This window comes from Tachysurus vachellii, chromosome 13 (genome assembly GCF_030014155.1).
Source record: "Tachysurus vachellii isolate PV-2020 chromosome 13, HZAU_Pvac_v1, whole genome shotgun sequence".
NCBI lineage: Eukaryota > Metazoa > Chordata > Actinopteri > Siluriformes > Bagridae > Tachysurus > Tachysurus vachellii.
Window position 1 is genome coordinate 8,388,065 of NC_083472.1, and position 24,662 is coordinate 8,412,726.

The window sequence follows — 24,662 nt, forward strand, 5'->3', positions numbered from 1 at the left end:
TCTGTGGCTGACATTCAAAATTGCTTGGCTCCCCTGTGGTGTTCTTCATTTGTTGCAATCAATGACAGCGGTTTATTAAAAATCAGCTTTGTTTTCGCTTTAAATTAGATAATTCTGTCATTTCATCTGTCTGCTGAATATTTCCTGACAATCATATTTTACATCAAACAAAAAAGCCAAACAGACCAAATAAATGAATACAGCTCATCAATATTGCCGTTTTTACCACTAATCTTATCTAACAAAACCAGTGGTTGGAAATTATAGAAAATTACTTTACCTGCTTTCTAATTGGATATAATATAGAATGTATGTTAAATAAGAAGTATAACAATCAAGTTACCATGAAACTGCTACAATATGAATCATCTATTTAAACCATGTTAACTAGCAAAGTTTAGGCTTCTATAACTTTACCAGAATGTCTACTACTATAACTACTACCGCTACTACAGTGATAGTAGTAGAGTAAAGTCCTTTGATAAATTGTACTCTGTCAGCATACACTGTAAATATTTTCAAGAATAGCAGGTGGGCTTCTCTATCTTACAAGAACTGCACTGGGTTGAATGTAGAACATACATTGATGTTTTGATATATAAATTAATGAAATCCTTTACAGTGGAGGAAATGCAAAAAAACAACAACAACAAAAAAAAACACTTAGAATCATGAAAACATCCAGAATGATCTTAAAGATCAGAATGTTCTTAGAAAATCGAATAGCTATTTCATTGGTTCCAAGAGCTTCTGAAATCATGGCCTTTTCCCACTACAGGTTTAATAGGTTGAACAGGGTGAGTAAGTAAATCATGGCTTAGGGGAATAGTCATTTTGGTCATAAAATGTAAGCTGCGATAAAACAAACAACTTTATGAATTGTCCATAGGCCACCGTTGTACAGCTGTGATTAAATATTGTGTGTTCTGTACAACTGGTGAAATGGTGTAATCTTCCTCAAACCTTTATTTTCTGTTCTTAGTTAGTTCCTGATTAAAATCAGATCCAAAGCCACTCTGTGTTATCCACCTTTAAGGCAAAGATGCAAAGTCTCTTCTTATCACCTCGATGTTTTTACAGGATTATTTTGTGCAGGTGTATAATGGAGGTTAATTAAACCTTCATCAACATGTCATTTGACCTGCATAACAGTGTTGAATAAACACGGAATGCTAATAGGATGACTAGACTCCGTCCTTTGTTTTAGCTAAAAGTCACAATATTACACCTGACAGTGTGTTCGCGAACCTGCTGCAGTCCCGTTCACACACACACACACACACACACACACACACACACACACACACACACACACACACACACACACACACACACACACACACACACACGTGAGCGCGCAGAAAAGCATCGAAACGGCAGCGTCGCTGTTCGGACCAATTGCAGTAGCGCGGGGGCGTGCGCGCAAAGGTGAGCTGCTTTTTGAGTTTACTAAATGACTGCAGCAAGAAATACAGCAGCGTTTGCACGGGCTTACGGGTGACAGGAGACGCGCTGAACGTCGCAATTTCATTTTTTCCTATAATTCTGGGTTGCACTGATTGTTGGAATTCTTAAAAAAGAAAAAAGGGGGGGGAAAAAATACATCTTCAATATGAGATTGAAAACGAGTCGCGTCTTCTAAGTGGACCGGACAATGGAAGTGGCTTCTTGCAGCAGTATTGGTTCGCCCTTGGGAAACAAGTACACAGGAAATAAGAGAATCTGTGAAAGCCCGTTGGTCCGCACCGGCCGGGTTCCTGCGAGCGCGCGCGGCTCCGAAGCGACGCAGTGTATCGCGGAACGCGTGTCACTGGATGCGTAAAGATATCAAAAACACTCGCGTATGCATTTATTCCATATAACTTATTTTGGATTCGCGCCTTGCCTAGGAGGTCTAGAGTTGAAAGCCGGACGGTTTAAACTCGACGTGCACGTGTGAAGCCCGGATGAATTCACGGCGCTAGAGTATTTGGCGCGCCGTTATGGATTTGCCCGGAGTGAACGTCTGAAATTGAGCTGGATAGCGCGTCCCGATCCAGAGACCCTTCGCTGTGTGCCAGCCGACATCAGGTGTCAGGATCATGATCACCTCGTTTCTATGGTCTTAAAAACGTCCCCTCTCTTACCTTTGGATCTGGTATACTACAAGCCAGCAGACACAATAGCAATCGATCATCATCGCAACTGAGAAATCGTGCAAGAAAGACCTCAAAGCTGACAGACACAATGTGTAGATTAAGCGCACTCGGAATTTATTTGTGGGAAACCTTATTGTTTTTCAGGTGAGTTGCCTATTTCAACTGTTGAAATGTATAACCATTTACTTTATGGGAGGAATTTTGGATGTCGATTAAATCTATAAATGCAGCCTACATTGGGCGTCCTCAGCAGGAGCAGAACACTTTAATAGGGCAGGTGATGGGCTAGTGGTAGCGCATGTTAGTACCCAGGGGATCTGACATGCTTTGGTCCTGTGTAAACTTAAAGGTATTTGAAAGTGTGTCTAATTGCACAGGCTAATGCCTCTCCGTTGAGGCAAGTGGAGGAAGCCAGGAAAGCTGAATGCGGTTCAGTTTAGCAGGACGAACAGCGTAACAGCGACTACTAGCGTCTACCAAGTGCCATAATCATGATCTACTGGCTTTTTCTCAAAGCATTGTGAAGGAATCAGGATGAAAAGGGAAAAACAGACACAATAATAAATACGAATTACATATTTTCATTATGAATTCATTGTTTTAATTATGTTATGTAGATATATAAATTATTACTAGTCATTTTTCCACAATTTCTTCTGAGGAGAGGATAATCCACTCTAGTGAGGTCCTTGGTGTAATAATGACAGTCAAATATTTTTTGTCAAAGATCCATATACAGTTTAAAACACATTGTTTACTTTTGTAATAATGGCAGTTTTTTTTTTTATCTTTTCACTGAATGAATAAGACTAAATCCAGGCTGGTTAGCACCCATGTTAAAAGCAGCAGCGCTGGATCTGTGTTGTTCATAACCTATTATTAATTTTAGGACATTATCCTTTTTTGCCCTATATGTTTCTTTTCATCCTAATATGAACATTTCTGATTTGAAGTTTTTTTTTCTATAATTCTGTTCAGTTTTAACAGCTCACATGAGAAAGATGTGTAAATCCATAAAGGAGCTAAATTCTGTAGTTAGCTTTTCTCACAAGAAAAATATCAATATTCTGTTTCTCATTCATTTATTATACATTGCCATAAAACAAAAGCAGTTAATTGCACATAAATGTCTTGAATGTTCTGTTTACTGTTGCATAGAGGCTGGTAGCAGTTATTTTGTATTCTGCATGGGCCATTAATTTATGTACTAGAATTATGATATTGCAGCATCAGCTTTCTCTGCTGAACTTTGCAGATTCTCTTAATTGATATCTCATTCTCAGTCTCAACCTGACCACAGATCTCATTCAAAATGCAGACTTTGATTATCACGTCAGTGCTAGTACTACAGATGAATACAAAATGCCCACAAACAACATTTCTTTAGTAATTGCATCTGCCAACTCTAGTGCATGTTATTTCCACATGATCTGTGCTTTAGTTATAATCGAAATAGGAGTCCAGTGTCCTACATGAATAATACTAAAACACTACCCTTAACCTACATGATATTATACAATGACATTCTTATTTCACAAATTTATTTACAAACATTTACTCTCCAAATATTCACTGGGCTCCATGGCCTAAAAACATTAAACACACAAAATACAAGCTGAAAAAAAACAACAACAACAAAGAAAACACCTGAAGAACCATACTATGAATGGAGTCTGGTAAGCTTACTAGAGAAGGTTATGTTAATAATAATAATAAAAAAAATCTCTAGTGAATTTGGTTGTTTTTCACCCTGTTTTGTGTTTGCATAATGTATGCTTTAGTGCTGAATATAAGAATGATACATAGCATGTGCAGGGATTCCTGAAGTCCTCAGGCCAGTGTAAGTAGTTGGAAAATGAATTTTAAAATGAATCTGTTGAACCTTATACAAACTGCACTTCTTTTATGGTGGATTGTAGAGTACAAAAAAGAGTGTGACCTTGAGCCAGCCTTGAAAATACAATTGCACAGGGAGGTTAGTAGTGGAAAGCAATCTCATTTCTGAGAGAAGAAAGCAATTTTAAAAATTGCACTGTTGTGTCTAAACGGCATTGTGTATAATAAGAATGGGATTTATAATGTGTGCCTCGATCACATGAAACCCTGTGTGGTAATTATCCAAGCGCAGCTGGTCGTGGTGGCCCAATAATCTGTTTCTGTTTCTGTATTTTTTCTTTTTTTATCTCTTTGTTACTGGTGCATGAAGAATGGGCAGTTAGAAATCGAAATCCTTGGACCAGAAGAAAATACGTTGCTTGGCTCAGGGGGAGTTCTGTCTTATTCCTGTTAATATTGGTTTTGGGCAAGTTCACATGCATTACAATACGTTATTGATTACCACTGCTCAAGACTGATTGCACTTCAAATGAATTATCAATGAACTATCACTCTCACTCACAAAAAAAAGAGTTAATCAGCAATGCTGTGCACTCCAATCAGCAATAACTCGTTTTAATTTTAGGATTCAACTGCCATTGTAGTACTGTGTGAATTTAGTGGGAAAGATAAAATCAAAAAAGTATAAGTACTTTACTCTAGAGGTTGTTAGGTGTCTGCAGGTCTCAGGGCTGGCTGAATGGCTTGAGGAAGCAATGTTTAAAGAATGTGCAGTATTGGAACTGAACATGGAATGATTTTTTTTTTTAATGCACAGATGAAATCAATTTGAAATACATTTTTCATTCCAAAAGCTTCAGGAACATTTAATGTTATGGTTTAAACACTCTACTTTAAAGCATGGAAGTCTCTGAGATGTTTGCATATTGTTTTCAGGATTGAGGCTCAGCCGTGTTTTTTTGGTGCTGCATCAGCATCAAGCATAAAGACCTCACAAGTGCCTCAGCCTTCATCGATCCAAATTAATTAGAACAGCACCACTCTGATCTGTACAATCTTTAATCATTAGACCTAGTTTATTATAATGCTAAAAATGAGTAGGACTAAGCAGCGTACGCATGTTCATAAAATGGAATAGAGTAGATAGCAGAAAATCAAAATAGATAACTTGAAAAGAGAGAAGGGAAACAGATTTCACACTGTCACATAGATTTCATCAACAGTATAGGCTTGTGTAAGGAAACTGTAATGGATATAAATCTGTGAATGGGACACAACACAACAATCAGGCTAACCATGACTAATCTTGTCAGGGTAACACTGCAAGACCATATCTTCAGAAGAAAAAGAAGCAGCTTTTTGCCTGTATTACTAATGCTGAATGCTTTGTGTCTACGTACCAGGAAGACTTGTAATGTGGCATTTATATTCTTAAATTTTACACAGCTGAATAAGCAAGTCATCAGATTACAACCACCTACACGAGCAAAATCTGCCTCTTTGTACACAATTCTAAGACACTTCTATGTCATCTTTTTGAGTCATTTTTGTACAGCTTTTATCTAATAATGTGTAGGCTACAACTACTCTCATTTCTTTTTTATAAGCAAACGATCACAGTACAGTTTAAAGTATCTTTCAGCTATTTCAGCATATGCTCTGAGTTATTTTAAAGCAAGTATATTATTTAGCAAATTATCATTTTGCTGTGTTGATATTAAATAATTTGCATTTAAAAATGAACAAATGTTTATTTCGGCCTTTTTATCCAGAATAAAAAAACAAATTGCATAATATAAATACACTCACATAGCCTTTTTGAAGATGTCAATCAGATGTGTTATTTTCTATGATAAATACTGTACACCCCTGTGTAAAAGCTAGAAAACTGTCTGAACAATCAGTCAAGAAGACTGCAGTGGTAAATGTTAATGAGCTAAAAGCTTAATGATGTGTGAAGCAGGATGAGGCTGACTGCTGGTTAGTTAACTTTGAACGGGGGAGTGTCTACCACAAATGAACAGAAATGAAAGAAAAGCTGGATGAAGTAAATAGATGTTTCAAGGACAGAACTGCTATCAATACACCCGGAGCTATGCAATGATAATTGATCCCTTTTTATCAGACATTTATTTCTGTGATCAATAAACTGGTCCTTTGGGTAAATACATTTTAATGATTATCTTGCGGTATGCCTGTGTGTGTGTGTGTGTGTTTGTGTGTGTGTGTGTGTGTGTGTGTGTGTGTGTAAAATCAGTGCAGTGGCAGTGAACATGAACATTGACTAGGGAGAAAGTCTGTTTGAAAGCAGCAGGTGTTTAAACAGGATTACTGACCTTTAGCCTGAACAGACGAGCAAGCACATGATCAATCTAATTCTTAAGCTTGTGTAGATTTAAAAGTGATTTTTTTATGATTGCCCCTTTTATGATTGCTTCTTTATCCAGTTCGAGTTATATTGGCAAGTGATAACTGTGTGGTATCACAATGCCATATCCAATTTCAGTATCTGTTTCAGAAGTATCTCTATCTTAGTGACAGAATAAAAGTGAGGAGTACATTTCCTGTTTGCTAATTTAATATCACTATTATTTATAAATTATGCATTCATTTGTACTCATTAAATTAAACATACAAAATATTGGATCTATTAATAGTTATGTAGAAATGAATCATAGGTTTGTGTTGAGATAAATACAACAAAAATACATGTTTAAACAGCAGACTATAGCAGTCACAGTGATTTATTTCTATAGTTTGTATATAGCATCACTTCTATTAGTGCGTTGTTACAATTATTTGGCTACTATAAAATATTAAATATTCTATTCCAAATTAAAAACAAATAAATAATTAATCTCAGTCACAACGGAAAAGAAAAAACTTTTTACATTGCTTAAGGTTGGAGAGTGGTTGAAGCGCTATTATCTTTTTCTCATGACTCCCTATAGCTTATGTCTAAAATAAATGTTACCTAATAATGCTTTTTTGAACTAGCTAATGAACAACACACACACACACACACACACACACACACACACACGTGAGACCACACAATGTGGTCTTTATTTTTCATTTTAAATTGTAAATAAACACATTTTTATTGTCTTTTTTTAGATTTTCAAAATAGTTAAAACACAGATATTAAAACACAGAATATTTAATATTTATGACCCTATCCTTTTTATTAAACTTTTTTTTTTTAATTTTTGAAACAATTAACATCTAATTTTTATTTCCCTATTCAAACATAAGCAATGTGAGATATTGTGCATGTTAACTGCTTTGTATAAAAGGGCAGATTTTCCTCATGACTAATCTCTTTTACTGAACATGTGTTTACAATGTGTGCTGATGTATTTGATCTAAAATCAACTATAAGATTTTACACAAACTTTCAGAGCATTGGTCCATGCCAACTCTTAATAAACTAGAAAACTAGAAAATGTAAAACAGAAGCATTTTCACTAATGTGTAATAGATATAAAAAGGCAACACACATCTGTTAAAAAGGTACAAAATGTACAAAAATGGAACCAATATAAATCATGTCATAATTGTTTTATACTCGCTGTGAAAATAAAAAACTTACATAAAAAACTTCCATAAGTGCACACCCATGGACTAATACTTTTACTGAACCTCTTTGTGATTTTATTAGGAATTTGGCAACATTTTTCAGACCTATTTTCAAAACTTCCTACATCCATCAAATTGGATGGATCTTCAGGTAACCCCTGATCTTGATATTCTCTTGGTTAAATAATTTTTTTTTGATTGGATATATGTTTTGGGTCATTGTTGTGCTGAAAGCTTCTGCTTACTTGCAGACACCCACAGGTTATGCACTAAAATTGACTAGTAGTTGTAGCTATTCATGATTACCTCCACCTTGATAAAAAACTCCAGTTCAGGCTGAAGAAAAGCAGAACTAAGACATGATGCTAGTGCCACCATGCTACATTGTGGGGATGAAGATTTTTTAATGATATCCTTTTTTTTGCACCAGATTTACATTTTGGAATTATGGAATTTCTATTTCTTTTGGAATTGGACTCACCAGCCCATAACACATTTTGCCAAATGAGCTGTGGTGATGTAGTTGAGCTTAGTTGTTGTTTTGTGGGAAAGGGCTTCTGTTTGTCTACCCAACCCCACATCCCAGACATGTGAAGAATATAAGAGATTGAGATGCAGAGGGTAATCAGTACTTGCCAGATATTCCTGTATATATATATTCCATATATTCCTGATATACTATCTGGCAAGTACTTGCCAGATAGTCGCTCTGTTAACATTTCTGTAGGTCTCTCTGCAACCTCCGAGGTAAGTTTGTTTCTTGTCCATTTATAAATTTTACACAGACATTCTGTTCTTGGAGATGTAACCTGCCATGCTTTTCCATCTGTTGATGATGGCCTTTAAAGTTTCCCATGGTACATCTAATGTTTTGGCTGTATACCCCTCTCCTGATTGATACCTTTCCAGTCAGGTACAATGCATGCTTTGAAAGCTCCATGCAGACCATGGCTTGAGTACTTGCATGAAACCAAAAAGATGTGATGAAAATCTTACAGAAACAGCTGAAATTTACTTGGGGTTAATAATTTAATTGAAGGTGAATAATAATTACTTTTGAAAATAAGATGGTATAGGGGTTTATTAGTGAGTCTGATTTTCAGGAATCGAAAAAAATCTTAGTAAAGATTTCTCAGAAAAATATTAGTTTGGATCTGCCAGAGTGAAAAAAAAGTGACATTCTCAATGTAGAGAGAAGGTTTGTGATCGAGGTCACAGTTGGCCAGATCTTGTTAAATGCGATTGGTTTCTTGATTAAATGTAAAGAACAATGTAGAGTGAAATAGGGTTGACAGCATGCTTTATTTGCAGAGCTTTCTTTGCAAAACATGTAAATGAAAACATGTAAACCAAATACTGTCTAGTAGTCCTTTCTGAACATATGTATTTAATGTATCTGCCTCTGTTTCTCTGCCTTATTTTTCAGCCTGGCAGCATCCCAGCAAGCTGCAGCACGGAAAGCTGCCTCCCCTATGCCACCTTCGGAATTCTTGGACAAACTCATGGGGAAAGTGTCTGGGTACGATGCAAGAATCAGACCTAATTTTAAGGGTAGGTGCAGCAACAACGTCACTAGATAAAAACACAGGAATGTAGCCAAGCAATGGCTTGTATTGAATAGATGGAAATGCTTGGGCATGTGTCTTTTAGAGCTGGGGATTTGTTCCAAATTGCATATTGAAGTAAAGTGCATTTCGACCATTGATCACTGGTCAAGAAAAAGCTACGGAAGCAAGTGATCAATTGTGCTATTGATCCAAAATGTCTCCACCATATGCTGAAATGCTCAAGCTTTACTGGGTTTCCTATAGAAAACAAGGCCAGATTTAAAAAAACAACAACAAAGAAAAAACAAAAACAAAAATGAAATACATCTGTGTGTGGTGCCTAGTCAAGTTTGAATTACAATCCCTAAGATTTACTGAAAAATGGCATTTGCATGTGAATGGAACAGCAAAGCGATGTCCGTATTTCAGTGCAGCGAAGCATGACAGAAATTAGCATGTGAAATTGGATTGTCATTTCTATTCATTTTTGGAAATGATCCTTCTGATAATCTTTGTTTAAGACTTTAAGAGGCTGTTCCTTACCAGGCTTTTCCTAGGCTGGCTACATTCCTGTATGGGACCTGTAACTTTACGTCAGTGTCCTAAGAGTGTGTGAGGGTGGTATTTGCCTTCTGATTCAGTGTTTGGTGTGATATGTGTAGAAAGAGTGTTAGAAATGACCTCAATCCCAAACAAGAGGCACTGAAAGATGCATGTCAGTGGTTTCCTTATTTGACTGTGGCATATTTAAAAGAAGGTCTTGGCAGTGAATTTATTTATATATACACATATGTATATATAAAAGCAGATACGTTGTATTTAAATATTTTGAAACGAATATGAAACTCAGCCTAGAATTGACAAAAAACTAAAACTAGCTGTTTGTGCTTTTCCCTGTAACAGCTGAGGTGATGGTAGGTCAAAGAATATTTGTTGTCTATACTGTCTTCACTATGAAAGGTGCTTAGTAGAAAAGGCTCTTACTGGTTCTGTAATGGTGTGCATATGAACCTTGCTCATAGCTGAGGTTGCTGTTTTTTGTGCCGCGTACAGAAAGGTTCTTCATTACTGACTTATGTTTGGTAAATGCATTTTGATGTTTTAAGCTGTGCTCTTAAATGCTTTAACTGTGATTGTGCTTTTTCTAATAATTCTTCTTTTATCTAAAAAACTAAAAAATGTAACGAAGGATACATTTACTTTGTCTAAGATACAGCAAAACCAATGAGCTCTGTAAATCGTCCCCTGCGCTAGTCTATACTGGGTTTTTCTTGTGCAAACTCCATGAATCAGCTTTCATTAGTACGCTAGGAACTATGGTGTTATTTTGCCTCTCAGAATTCAGGAGCACAAAACATTAACCAATTCAATTTGCTCTATTACAAGAAATTGGTATGCACTCTAATTTCAGATCAAAGGTCATGAACAACGTAGATATTCACAAAAGTAAAAACTATTAAATAATATAATGTGGAATGGAAAACTCTATTTTTCTATTGTTACAGTATGCATATTTGCTTTTGTCCCACACCTGCTATTGGATTTTGTTAATTATATGTCATTATGTGAAAGCTGCTTTGCAATAAATCCCAAAAGTTTTTGTATATATGCCAAACTCCAAAATGATTTTCATTAAATCACTATGACAGAAATCAATCTTGGTGATGGATCTTTAATCCAGGGGATAACTGTCATAGTAATTGCCCTCTAGCACTTTAATGCCATGTTTGTGTAAAATAATAATCTGCCACAGTAATTAGGAAAGGTGAGGTGTGAATTTAATCTTTACAATTTATTCATGTGAGCTGTCTTAGGCTTTACATGCTAAGAATCAGAATAATACTGCTTAGTATTGTCTACCTCTTTTAACCATAGTTTAATTTGTTTGGTAATAAAATAGGAGCATTGTTTCTTTATGACATAACTTCCTATATCCAGATGGCTATCAATTAAAGAACGAAGGCAGATGTTACACACTGCAAAAACAGCATATTATTCAACCAGGAATTTACGTACAGGATATTCAAAGCCGCATGTAGGCATTGCACAAACAAAATAGGAAACTGTTCCATACCTCTATATATGACCATTTTGACTGTCAAAATACAAAAATGCAAAACGCTACTGCAAAAATCAACCGCCTTTTTTTCCCGTTTATCAGTGAGAAATTTAGTGGGCACAAGCAATTTATCCTATTCTGATTGGTTCTTGTCTTTGGGCAGAGATAATCCTCAAAGTAAAGTTTATGAGCAAGCAGGATACATTTGAGTGTGTGCAAACACACCTTACAAACATAGAGCTTTACAAGAGTGCTGTGTCATGTTGAACATGCATGCACAATTTACATAGAGTTAATGACAGCAAAAATAATGTGTAAAAATCCTGCTTGCAAATTAGTTTTATATTGTGCTATTGAACAGTAAAATGACTATTATTATTATTATTATTATTATTATTATTATTATTATTATTATTATTATTATTATTATTCCCTAATATACAGGCCCACACACAAAGCAGCATTATAATAATCTCAAAATACATCTAATTTTAATGAACTGCTAAGGATGAATTGGGTAAATTCAATAATATTTCAAGGAAGGGCTGGTCCCTTCAACATGGTTGCATGGCATGTTTTGCCTAAGCTAAGATACACTACACAGTTGGGCAATTGTTAAGTTATTTTGAGTATGTTTTAATGTTAGCAGGGCTGTTAAGAATGTTGCAAAAAAAAAAATAAAAAATCAACCATTTACTGTGACCTTACAAAACAATGAAATTTACTTCATTGTCTGAGAGCCAGGAGGCAGCAATGGTCACATGAACAGACATTATGGAAGTCAATGGGATGTCATGGCTGTCAAGTCAGGAGTGTATGAGCACATTGTGCCGGAAGCGATCACATTCCTGGCCTTTGGCTGCACTGCTGTATAGCACAGTAATGACATTCATTCAGTGAGGGATCTAATATACTGAACTCATGATGGCGTCCTGAGCCAGAGGTTGCTTTTGAACACACACTGTCTATCTTGAGTAGACATTTATTTTTGTCTCTTATTGTGAAGGAGCACTCTACTGTCCTTCCTGCTAATTTGATACCAGAGAATGGCCTAAAGCTACGAATGTGCCAACATAAGAAAAATGGTGATGACTTGGACTTTTATAGAAAAATCCATAAAAAAGATTTAGAGAGTCATATTCATCTTGCCAAATTTAGGACAATCCTTGAAGACATGACCACATCACATTGTTCCAATTCTGTACATTTTAATTTATCTGCACCTTGTCTAAAGAAGGATATTCTTTAGTGTGTTTGGTGTGAAAAGTCACTTTCTTCTGCTGTGGTTACAGAGTCAGAAAAGATATGAGTCAGTGAGACTCTTTCACAAACAGGATTTGATGTAATCTTCAGCAGTCTTTGACAACTGGAGTGTAGTGTAGCTGTGACCGCAGTCTCCTTGTTCACCTTGTCAGTGGATATGAGGAGCAGTGTAGTCAAGCACTATGAGTTGTAATGAAGCCTAGAAAGTTCTCTCTACTGTTAGTTGCTTTAGGTCTGCTGATGTTCATTCATATCTTCTGATCATCCAGATTTTTGAAAATGCAGCCACAATACATTACATTCTTGACCAGTGTATATATGAACTATGAGATTTTACTTCTGAATGTGAATACAGTTGTACATTACTAAATATAAAGCCTAATTGTTGGTATATTTGCAGCATTTATTATTTTATTTTGTTCTTTTCTGGATATTACTGTTCCTATATGATCTCTATGCAGTTCCACCTTATTTATATCTTAACCTGTAAAAAAATATTTCTAATAAGCTTCTGGAGCGTGATATAAATTTAAATAAGTAAATAAAATAAGTCCTATCTGCACTAGATAAGTTCTAACTAGACTTCATATAATGCTGGAAATAGAGGACTTGTTTCTGTGTCTTTTAATTTGTTTACAAAGTCTAAGGATGTAATGTTGTGTGCCGACACCATGCACTGGTTGAATCTGTCATTCCAAATGTAAGAATGCCAAAAACCAAGCTTAAACTAAAGTGAAAGTGTATTGTGCTGCTAAAGGTGTCTCTCTGTTGGATTAACACCTGCCAAATTATGTACAGTAATCTTTCCAACATACTGTATCAAAGTAAAAGAAAGTAGTTTAAACCATATCTCCAATGCAGCACTCTCAGTCATACAATAGGAGTAGAAATATTGTTATTTTCTCATGGACCGTGAAAAGGCCAGGGCACAGCTGCAAATATACTGCAGGCCAGTAAATATGTAGTGTAATAAAGCAATCATCCAGTACAAAGGGAGCAGGGTAAATTTGATTTGAACATTTTATACACATTTTAAGTTGTTATAAAAGCTCCCACTCTCTCAGGACTGCAGACACTATTGAACCATGGGAATTTTATTCTGTAACTGATATTCCTCAAATTTGATGTCAGCATGCGTGGCTGCTGCAATTCTGCTATGCTGACTCAAAGGTTTATAAAATGGGACAGAGTAAGGAACTATGCCGGTGTGTATATTAATGGTTGAAGTAATGGTTGCAGTTTAAATATTTAATTTTGGGTAGTTATCCTTGTATCTGGTGGAGCTCATATGAAACTCATGAAAGTATTTAAATAAGAATTGCATATGTTTGAATCCTATACACGTAATTTTAAAGAATATTTTCCCTGTGTAGACCTCTATTTAATACATTTATTTTTTTTGTAATTGCTAGTGGTAAGATTTCAGATTTTAAAATTTATAGCCCTAAATATAAATCCCTGAAATTCCAATTTCAAAAATAAAAGTTTTATTTAAATTTAATCAGTGGTTTCCCAAGGACAAATAGACACTTTCAGACTCATCAAACTCAGCATTTAACCAGTCATAGCCTTCTGGCCACTCTGAAGGTGTTTACTTTTTCTTGAGATTTCAAGATTACTCTCTTTTAATTTTATTTACATAAAGTCAATATTTTCCAAATAAAAATTTTTGGAATTTGTATTTGCGATTCTTAATTTTTGGAATCTGAAAAGGAAAGTAAAGAGGAAAAAACACTAATAAATAATTTTATTTTATGGGGCTCGTATGTATGGATTTCAAATGTATGTATTTCAAATATCTGAAAATCATTTACAAAATAATTCCAAGCTCCATAAGTTCACAGTACTGCTTGAATCAATGCTGATTAAAAGGTAGGCAAAGGATGTATGCCATTTAATTAGTACAAGTAGCATAATTATGAGCAAACAACTAAAATGTGTCATTGAAAAGTGGTTGATTAATTTCTGGTTGAATAAGAAATCTAACTGACACAATAAAAGTAAACAATAACACTTTACAAACATAATTATAACCACTGTTTTTTTTTTTTTTTTTTTAGAGATTATTTCACTGCTTTCTATGTACTGCCTCTTTTAATAGCCAACTGTTGTTGGTTGACATTTATAAAGGGACGTATTTTTGCAGATAGTAAAAGATTATAATATGTAGCTATTATACTGCACAGTCAAACATGGGTCAGAGGTATTGAGTCTTACATAGTTCATATGGATTCCCCTCACAAAGGATAAGCCTCTTTGAATCTACAGGATTATGTTGGCACAGGGGATTGCTGGTCAGGTAGCATGATAGTAGGAAAAATGCCTACCATTACAGAGCTTAAGTCAGCTGTCTACAGCAGTTCGTGTTTATGCCAAGTAATTGCAGTTCATTTTACGACTGAGTTCCCTTGCAAGTTACACAGATGGATTACTGCAGTCAACAAGAATCTTTCCTGCAGGCAGATTTCCATTCCTCACCAGGCAGATAATGATAAATTTGCCTTTCATGACAGATGTATGAGATTTTCTGGAGTATAGACATATATATATATATATATACATATATATATATATATATATGTGTGTGTGTTCGCAGAAATTGCATATTCTGTTTTCCTATAATATCCAACTTAATTGCTTTTGTTCAACAATTAGGAAAATAAGTCTCTCTCTAGTCCATGTGTTGTCCAAGAAAAACTTGATATTGTCTGATATTATTTTAGTATTTTAGTGTCAGTGTTGTCACTTAAATTCAACAAGAATTTCACAGTTGTTATGCACTTATTAATCAATGTGACAAGAGGGACAATATACCCATTTTGTGTTACTATACTGCAGATATGGTAGCTATGAAAATATCATTAGTGCAAGTTTGTAACAGGCAAATGTGCAAGTGGGAATTTGGAAAGATTTTTGGATTCAAGATACATTTGTTTTTCAAAATAAAAGACAAATGGTTGAGCTTTACCCTTTACTGGTGTCTGCTTGAAATTTGTAAGGGAAAATGGCTTAATTTGATTAATTTAATTTGAAGGGAAGAAGGCTACAGAATGTATTCACTGCAAATTCTTTCTGTACTTCAGAGTAATTTGACTTTGTTTGAAACAGTTCTGTTATCTGATGGGATTATACACTACCAAAGGGGAGAAAAGGAGCTTTAAGGAAAGAATTCAAAGAAATTGGCTTTTTCGCAATTTATCAGCGAAAAAATGGAAAAAACTACCCACAAAGCTCAATGAAGCCGGTTTGACATGTAGTCTTTGCATTTTCCCTTCTCTATAATGTACTTGCATCTCTTAGTGCATTTTGCTAACCTACCTTTGCCTCCTGTAATGAGATCTGCATTGCACACCCCACACCCCTCTTTTCATTTATCTGCATCACCTCTTCTCCTTGCCCGCTGATTTCTTGGACAGATAAGTGCATCCTACCTGCTCTTGCCTTTAGTCTGCTGGCCTTAGTCTTCCCTGCCATACACTTCAAAGCACAAGTGTATGGTTATGTAAACTAGCTGAAGGATTGGACCATGCTTCTTATGTTTACTTTTCTCTGTTCTGTTGTTTCTGCAGAGAAAATAACGGCATAACATTATTGATGTTAGAATATTAAATGTTTAATCCTGATCTTTTTTTCATTAGACCCACATGGCCCCAAATCGGATGGTACTCACAAGAAAGGTACTTCCTTTTTCTTTATCCAGGACTAATCAAGCTTAGTAGTTAATGCACCTGAAGTGACGTCCCTCTAACATAATAAAAAGCAGTGGCCAGACTGTGTGAGGTTTCTGGCATACAGTGGTCTATAACAGTGTACGGTGATGCGTGCTTGTGTGTTTCAGGACCACACATTTATTTTTTTTATGGTTGAGTAGTTATGTTGATACAGAGGTTTCTCTGTCTTCAGTGCTCATTTTAATATGCTCATTTTAATCTTAAATTATATATATATATATATATATATATATATATATATATATATATATATATATATATATATATATATAATATGGCTCAGTGTTCAGAAAACATTTGTTCTAGGCTAGGGACTCAGTTTGCTATTAAGTCTTGAACTTCTATGGATAATAGTATTTTGGTGTTTTTTGGCACCCTCAAAATCTTGCTGCTGTCTAGACGTGGCTAGTTTGGGCTTTATAACTAGCTCTGTTGAATGTTGAGCTAGTTATTGCTGCACCAGTGATAGTTTTTGTCAAAGTAGATAATTGTGGAAAGTGAAAAATCACAATGAATTTTGTGTGTGTGTGTGTGTGTGTGTGTGTGTGTGTGTGTGTGTGTGTGTGTGTGTGTGTGTGTGTGAAGAAAATAAAGGAGCAGATTTAGCACTGACTGCAGTCCTAGCCCTGTCGGCTCAGCACTGGCACCGAATCCTTATTACACTCCTTTTATTTAGCTTTATCAAGAATGGTTCAGGATTTTGTATACATGGCTTCTTCTCAGACACAACAGTTTGGTATTGAGTTAATGCAGAGCCTTGCGGATATGTTTCAGTGCGCCAGTGCTATCAAATGGATAGCCATTGCATCAGCATTCACAAATCGCCTTAGTGGGCATTATTCTTTATACATCATGCAGTTTTTTAATTATCATTTACTCCCCAAAAGATTACCCCAGGCCTTACAGAAGCAACTTTTATAAATGCTCCTGGAAATACCACATATATTTATCATTGATGACATTTCTACACTGGTTTGAAAAGCACTACTTTTGGATGGTTAAGGACACTAAGATATCTGGGTGTTTAAAATTTGAATAGCAGATTTAATGAAAGATGCAATACCTTTTTTTGCCTGTCCATTCAGAATCTCAACAAATTACCATGGTCATGTCAGTGCACTGTGTTGTGCAGAAAAGTGTGCAGTTTGCTGGTTTGGTCTGAAAAGGCTGTCCATTTATAAATTCTGCAAAATATTATAATGTTAGAGAAATGTCTTAGAATTTCTAATATAAAATTTATGAAATATTAAAATTCAGTGAGGAAATACTGTCACTGCTCACTGAATTACCATTAGAATTTAGCAAAATTATACCAACAATGATATATCGGTAAAGATAGTGCTATAATCTGCTGACCTCTGGATGTACAGCTTCTGGCTAATAAATTTACCTCAGTAAGTTCTTTTTTAGCTTCTGGTTAATTCATTTAATTTAGTAAATACTGTTTTGGCTTCTGGCTAATGATTTTACCTCATTAAATTGTGTTTAAGTTTCTGACATATGTTTTACCTCAGTAAATTCTGTTTTATGGTTACTATTTTTACCTTGATTAATTCTGTTTTATATGATGGCTAAACAATTGTACCTCTGTAAATTAGCTTTAGCTTCACACTTATTTATCTATTTTGTTTACCTCATTACATCCTGTTTCAGCATACAGTATGGCTAATATTTTTTACATCAGTAAATTATCTTTTAGTTTCTCTCTTTTTTATTTTTTTTTATGTTTTTATTTTTATTTTTATTTTTTTACCTCAGTACATTCTGTTTTAGCTTTTGGCTAATACTTTTACTTCAGTAAATTCTCTTTTAGCTTATGGCTAAACAGTTTTTACCTCAGTAAATTCTGTTTTAGGTTTTGGCTAATAATCTTATCTTAGTACATTCTGTTTTAGGTTTTGGCTAATACTTTTACCCCAGGGCCTTCTGTTTTAGCTTCTGGCTAATTCATTTAATTTAGTAAATACTGTTTTGGCTTCTGGCTAAAGATTTTACCTCAGTAAATTGTGTTTAAGCTTCTGACTTATATGTTTTACCTCAGTAAATTCTGTTTTAACTATTGGTTACTATTTTTACCTTGAGTAAATTCTGTTTTATCTTATGGCTAAACAATTGTACCTCAGTACATTCTGTTTTAGCTTTTGGCTAATATTTTTACTTCAGTAAATTCTCTTTTAGCTTATGGCTAAACAGTTTTACCTCAGTACATTCTGTTTTAGCTTTTGGCTAATACTTTTACCCCAGGGCCTTCTGTTTTAGCTTCTGGATAATAATTAAGTTCTACATTCTGGCTTACCTTCTGGTTAAATTGACCTCTGTTGATGATTACAGAAGTATCAGACCCCGAGTAATGGTGGACATGAATAACCAAGGCTCTTTATGGAATGGGGGAGGGGAATATAAGCTGGCTGTGCAAAATCCTGAAAAATAAAGTTGCTTTTGGTTTCTAAATTTGATATTCACTTTTATTTTAGTAATATGACATTTGTAATAAAAAAAGGAAGTTTTGCTCATATGCCTGTTGTAGTTATTCTTTGTTTTCTATGCCTTATACTTCATTTTAAAATAAATGTCAATGCAGTGCACATCACACTGCGGCATACGTTACATCAAAGTCAAATGCCTTAACGCGTCATGGCATTTTCATTTTGATCGTGATGCACCATTTGTCATTTGATAATTAGGATAAATTACACATGAGAGTATCATGACAGTGAAACATTAAGAGAAGCTATATGTCTCCGAGTTACACTGATTGCTTCAGGCTGAATCATTCTGTATTTTCATCAGATCATATTGTGCTGTGGGGGAACATTTTCTGTTTTATGAGATATACATCTTTTTCTGTGAACAATCAGTGATTTTAAGTGGTCTTTAAGCGCAGAGAAATTCATACTGAGTGATTATGCATTTGCCAAAGGTGACAGACTTTTTTTTTCAATTATTCTTGTTTTTATATTTGAAATAATGTTTTATACTTATATTTGAAATCATCTTGCTATAGTGGAAAGAGATGTTCCTTTGCAGTACTTCCCTAAGGTCATTAGGTAAAGTATAATACAGCGTAGTGAAAAGCCTCTGCTATATGTATGATGTATTCTGTAAGATGTCTCCCAAATTTGAAAATTCGAGAATTTAGGGATTGTGAATTTTATTTTAAAGCCATATTTAAGCCTAAATACAGTTTCTGTATTGAGTATGGACTCAATAAGGTATTAATAAAAAACCTTTTTACTTTATTTATTTTGTTTTTATAAAGAGGCTGCTATATAAAGTGTGCCGCCCCAGTTTCAAATGGAGAAAAGCTGATCTTTTGTAAAAAAAAAAAAATAAATAATTAAAACTTTTTTTTTTTTTCATTATTCTTTTACACGACTCAGCGGCAATAGAGCAATCAAGTACATTTACCCACCATGAAACCATGAATGCAGTCTTGGACATCTCTACTACATTGTTGACCACATTGTCCTATCCTTCATCTGATCTGGGGGAAAAACTAGGCTCGTAAGCCAGTATAATCACACTGCAGTCAATTTGTTCTCTATCCCGAACTGCATGCCATGGCCCTCCTATTGATTTATGTCCCTCTCCATGCACAAGGCTGTCATGTCCCCATGTCAGTCAGTGCTAGCCTCAGGGGCAGCAAAGGGACTCTGGTGATTTAGCAACCTGTCGTTACTTGCAGGAGTATGACATTGCAGGCTAAGACTGTTCACTCAGCCTGGCCCACAGCAACCCTGCTTTTATGAATTTTAATACAATCTTTCTAATGGAGGGGGTTGCCTCTAGCTGAATGAAATGTACAAAGATGGATGGTCGGGCTATGTCCTAATCTCACTTCTTATCTGGATGCTGTTGTGGTATAAACAGAATCCCAAAATAGTCGAATGGGTTAGCATTTCAGGCATGAAGGTTGAAGATAGGTGTCTACCCGCAGTGATCAGACTTTGCTGTGTTTGTAATGGAAAGCTGTTTAGATTTAAAGACATCCTGCAGTAGCTGTATTTCAGGTTATTTTTTTCAATTACAAGATTCTGTTAAGTTCAAACTAGGGAGCCACATACAGTGTGATTTAGAATAAATAACGCTTTAAGAATCTGTGGAAAAATACCTGGTATGGATTTTCCCACATTAACATCAAATCCCTTACTTTCTGATGCAGTAGAAAAATGTGATTATATGATTTGTTTTTCCTATTTTTGTACCAAACTGGGATTGAATGTGTGCCATTTCTTTTCGTTAGATTGATTTTTTTCTATATCACAGATGCTGCCTGAAATTAAAAACCACTCTGTGCCCTGAGTCAACTCGGCTACTTATCAACAAAGAACAAAACCTTTGACATTTAACACAGTGTTGACATACAGCAGCATGGAGTTCTAGGTAAGGTGACTGGAGAGCACTCAGCTTTCTCCTTTTCTTCAGAGAAGGCGCAATGAGTTGTGCTCCACTTGTCTATGCATGTGGGCAATATCCTGTTTATTAGTTCAATAAAAACTTGCCTTGCCAACACCTTCTAGGTACAGCTTGGGTGATATGAATATTTAATGTGCCATGGGCATTGAGATTCTGCTGAGAGCAGCTGGATTTTTTAACATTAGCAATATCATTAAGATTTCTTTATTTATGTGGCGCATTTTGTTCAGTGGCAATCCACTTATCTGAGAGACATCCTGAGTGCCAGTTTATTGTAATAAATTTGTTTGCTTTGCTTTTAGAGGGCTGTCATTTGGTCACATCAGGCCAGGCATGATATTCCTTCAAATAGATGGCGGCATAGATGGTGTTGGGTGTTTGATATAATTTTTAATGCTTTACTATATGCTAACATTGCTAGTGCCGAGTTGGCTGACGCAGTGGGGTCTGTAAGGAATAGCTATAAAGAAGTCACTGTGTTGCTGGGTTGCAGTGTTGGTTTATAGTCATTGGTCTCTAGGCACTCTTTTTTCTCCTGTGTATTTGCATCTGTGAGGAACTATGTAATTTGTCTGCAACCCATGAAGGTTGCATTCACCCAAGAGGAGGCTGGGAAAGTGACTGCAGGAATGAATCAGAATAATGAAATCCTGAATTTCTTCATTGTGCTTTTGAGGAACTCAATTGCTTATAGCCTACAGCAACGAAGCTTCCAAAACCAAGCTTTCTCTGATCAGGTCTCTTTAGGATGGGCAAAATCGCTCTTAAAGAGTGAGCGTGTTGTGTTTATTATACTGCAATATGTGGAAGCGCAGTGAAACGTGGGACGCCTCTTAACTACCGTCATTCTGTAAAAAGGGTGTGGAGAAGCCACCGAAATGAGGCTTCTATTCAATGGGACAGAAAGGATGAGGAAAAAATTCATCCTTTTATGGCTGCTGTGTGTGTTTGCAGGTTAGCCCAGATCATTTGGCAAAAATGTAGTAAAACAAATCATTCTGGGCGATGAGTCACCCTGCTCTTACAGTTAATGAGCACGGTCTCTCTCTTCTTATTGGAGGATCTGTGGAATGATCCGCATAGGCGACAAGAACGCTAGAGCTCCCCAGCACTGCGTCACACAACGCAAAGAATGTCAAGAAAAGACAAATTATTCTAAGCAGTGCATTAGCCAGTGAAGGTAATGCGCAAAATGCCTTGCAATGCACTTACAGTAGCTCACATATACATGAAATTGGCCTTAAAACATGTTGATACGGACTTCTATTAATATGTAATACTGTGTAATGCTTCTATTTTATGCTATGAAATTGAGCTACAGTTCATTTTAATGCTGAGCCCCTTTTTTAATCTTTTTGTTTCTTAGGGGAAATTTACAGCCTAATAGAGATTTATGCTACTTTCCAGTTATCTAATTATTCAGCACCCTGATAAGCTCTATAGCTTTGGACAGTGTGTAGAAATTTTGACGTTTTTTTTAACAGGATATTTCATCAAGCCTGTGTGTGACTATATCCAAACTCGGGAAGAGGTGGCCAGTATTTATGAGATGTTTCACTCTGAATTTTATGTAAAGATGTGAACTTTGTTTTCTTTATTTTGCTGCAACCATATTGAAATACTAGTGTCTGTCTGGCAAAGATTTTAAAATTTAAATTTTTAATTATTTTAATGCCCCAAAAAAGAGAGCACCTTGGCAGTCATGCTTTATACAATGGACATGGACGTCACAAGACTTCTAAAGAATATTGGCTTGCTTGTTTACAGCATAGCCCAGGTTTCATTGAAAGTCTGTTCCACTCGTGGTGTAATCTTATTAATGCTTGTACGAGCAAGAATTCAGTCTAGCGAGGGGGGTCACTGCAACATTGAATTATTTTCTCTAACCTTGATATTGTCCTCTCAGTAGAATTTATTTTAGCTCATATGGTATTACCTCAGCTGAACTGTCACCTTGGAAAATAATGTTTACAAGGACAGTGTTTTTCATAACACATTATACAAATGGTCTACTGTTTGACTTTTCTTTGGCTTAAGCATCAGGTAAGTTACATGCTTGTCATTTTATATTAAACCTTAAATAAAACTGTGTTATTTGTTGATTCTTATGACCTGCTTGGCTAATATTACACCTTACATTACTGATATATTTTCTTTGCATTTTTTTACAGGTCCACCTGTGAATGTAACATGCAACATTTTTATTAACAGTTTTGGATCCATTGCTGAAACAACAATGGTAAGAAAAACATGAAAATATTGTCATATATTCACAATTTAATTTATAGCAACATGGCAAGAAAAATGTGCAGTGAATATATTTTATTAATACATTTATTTATGATTAGGAGGAATAGTTCCAGTCTATGCAAAACTTGCTAATATAATTGTATTATTTTGTGTAACTGTAAAATTCTTTATAATGTTGCTTATTTTTTTTAAAAACAAAAGAATATGTGTATCATTTTTGCCAGTTGAAGTTGCTGGTTGGCTTAAAAGGGTTTAATGAGGCATGTGTTAATATTTTTGCGTGTGCTATCTGTTCTCTCTGGCTATGGTGTGTTTTGATGCAAAGAGTTTCCTCAGTAGAATCATAATTTGGCACAAATGCAGAATTAAATGTCAAGTATAATGTTGATTAAAGGCATTGAGAAACACTGACAAATTGTCTAAAATGCATGAATGTAAAATGAAAGCCTGTGTGTGTGTCTCTGTGTGTGTGTGTCTCTGTCTGTGTGTGTGGTGTGTGTGTGTGTGTGTGTGTGTTTGTGTGTGTGTGTGTGTGTGTGTGTGTGTGTGTTTATGATCCGTATGACCGTAAACACACAATCCAACATGTTTTCTTTGATGTGTCAACATAGGCACTATACAATATGATCCTCAAAAAAAGTGTGTGAAAAGCATCTATAAACTATGAATACAATTTTACAATAAAAAAAATCTGTAGTAAATATGACATTGCAGCTGTACTTTGACTCAGCATTATGTTTGGTGAAAACATGAAACTAGTCTGCAGAAAATAATTCACACCCTTTCACAAGCACTTTAGAGCACTCTCAAATGCCTCCAGCAGAGCTACACAAGTAGTTTCATTGCCAAGGCTTGAATGAGCCAAGCTGTAGTGCTCTGCCATTGCTGAACTGACCAAACTGCTGCAGCACACAGGAGTAACTCAAGCAAAACAAGTACGGTATTTTCCACTCCTTTTCTTCCCTACAGCCAGAGAAATTGATCTAAGTCACTGACAGTGATGTTCAAACGAGCGGGAGGAGCAAGGTGCTGCGAATGAGAATTACATCGATAATCTGATTGGGCTGCTGGGAACGGTGATTTGTGCTGTAATGATCGAACAGTACCTGACCACCATTGGGACCAGCAACTCCCATTGGACTGCTGCTAGTCACATTATTTACACGGTTTAGGATGTCTGGAGCTCAGGGAGGGGTTGACTGGCAATTTAATTAGCTTACTCACTCTTATTTTTCTCAAATAAAAGAGAGGTGGAGAGAGAGAGAGAGAGAGAGAGAGAGAGAGAGCAAATAAATCCAGGAAGTCTCATTTGTTAGTGGTGGAAGTAGAAGTAGATTCATGAAAACAGCCAAACTTTTTTTAATCTGTCACCGTCAGAAAGGGATCTTAGCCTTGAGCTTGAATCACATTATGTGTTGGCTGTTGTCATAAATCAGTCTCCTTAGCCTGGAGAAATCATAGCGGGAAATATGAGACCCTTTTATGCTTTATGCTGATGAATGCGTGCCCACTCCATACTTGTTTGCTAGATCATTCTGTTGAAAAAAAAAATTCAGGACTCTAAAGGGTACCCTTTCCTTTAGGCTTTCATACTCTGTCCAGAGTTTGACTGTAATAATGGATAGCCAGATAGCCAGGAGATAGCTAAGAGAACAATTTATAACTAAATACAAAATGCATGATATCCTAGCATGTTCCCAAACCAGTACAAACCATGAACTTGGCAGTCAGAGAAGCTAACAAATGTGATAATGTTGTAGGAACGTGTGCACTTCGTGCTGGATTTGGATGCATTGCTATTTCACAGTACCCACAGATTGTTTATTATTAAGAAGTTGATTGT

At 35.6% G+C, this 24,662-nt stretch overlaps 1 protein-coding gene across 2 annotated transcripts in view; it reads left to right on the top strand.

Moving 5' to 3' along the window:
- The first annotated feature begins 1,415 nt into the window (after positions 1-1,415).
- Positions 1,416-24,662, top strand: part of glra1 (glycine receptor, alpha 1) — a 48,904-nt gene continuing 25,657 nt past the window's right edge. The window contains exons 1-4 of one of the 2 annotated variants that reach the window (XM_060885754.1): positions 1,416-2,282; positions 8,980-9,104; positions 16,061-16,099; positions 22,741-22,808. In XM_060885754.1, the coding sequence (XP_060741737.1) occupies positions 2,227-2,282; positions 8,980-9,104; positions 16,061-16,099; positions 22,741-22,808 (288 nt within the window). In that variant the 5' untranslated portion in view covers positions 1,416-2,226. The remainder of the gene's footprint in view (positions 2,283-8,979; positions 9,105-16,060; positions 16,100-22,740; positions 22,809-24,662) is intronic. The other variant, XM_060885755.1, reaches the window with a different exon arrangement.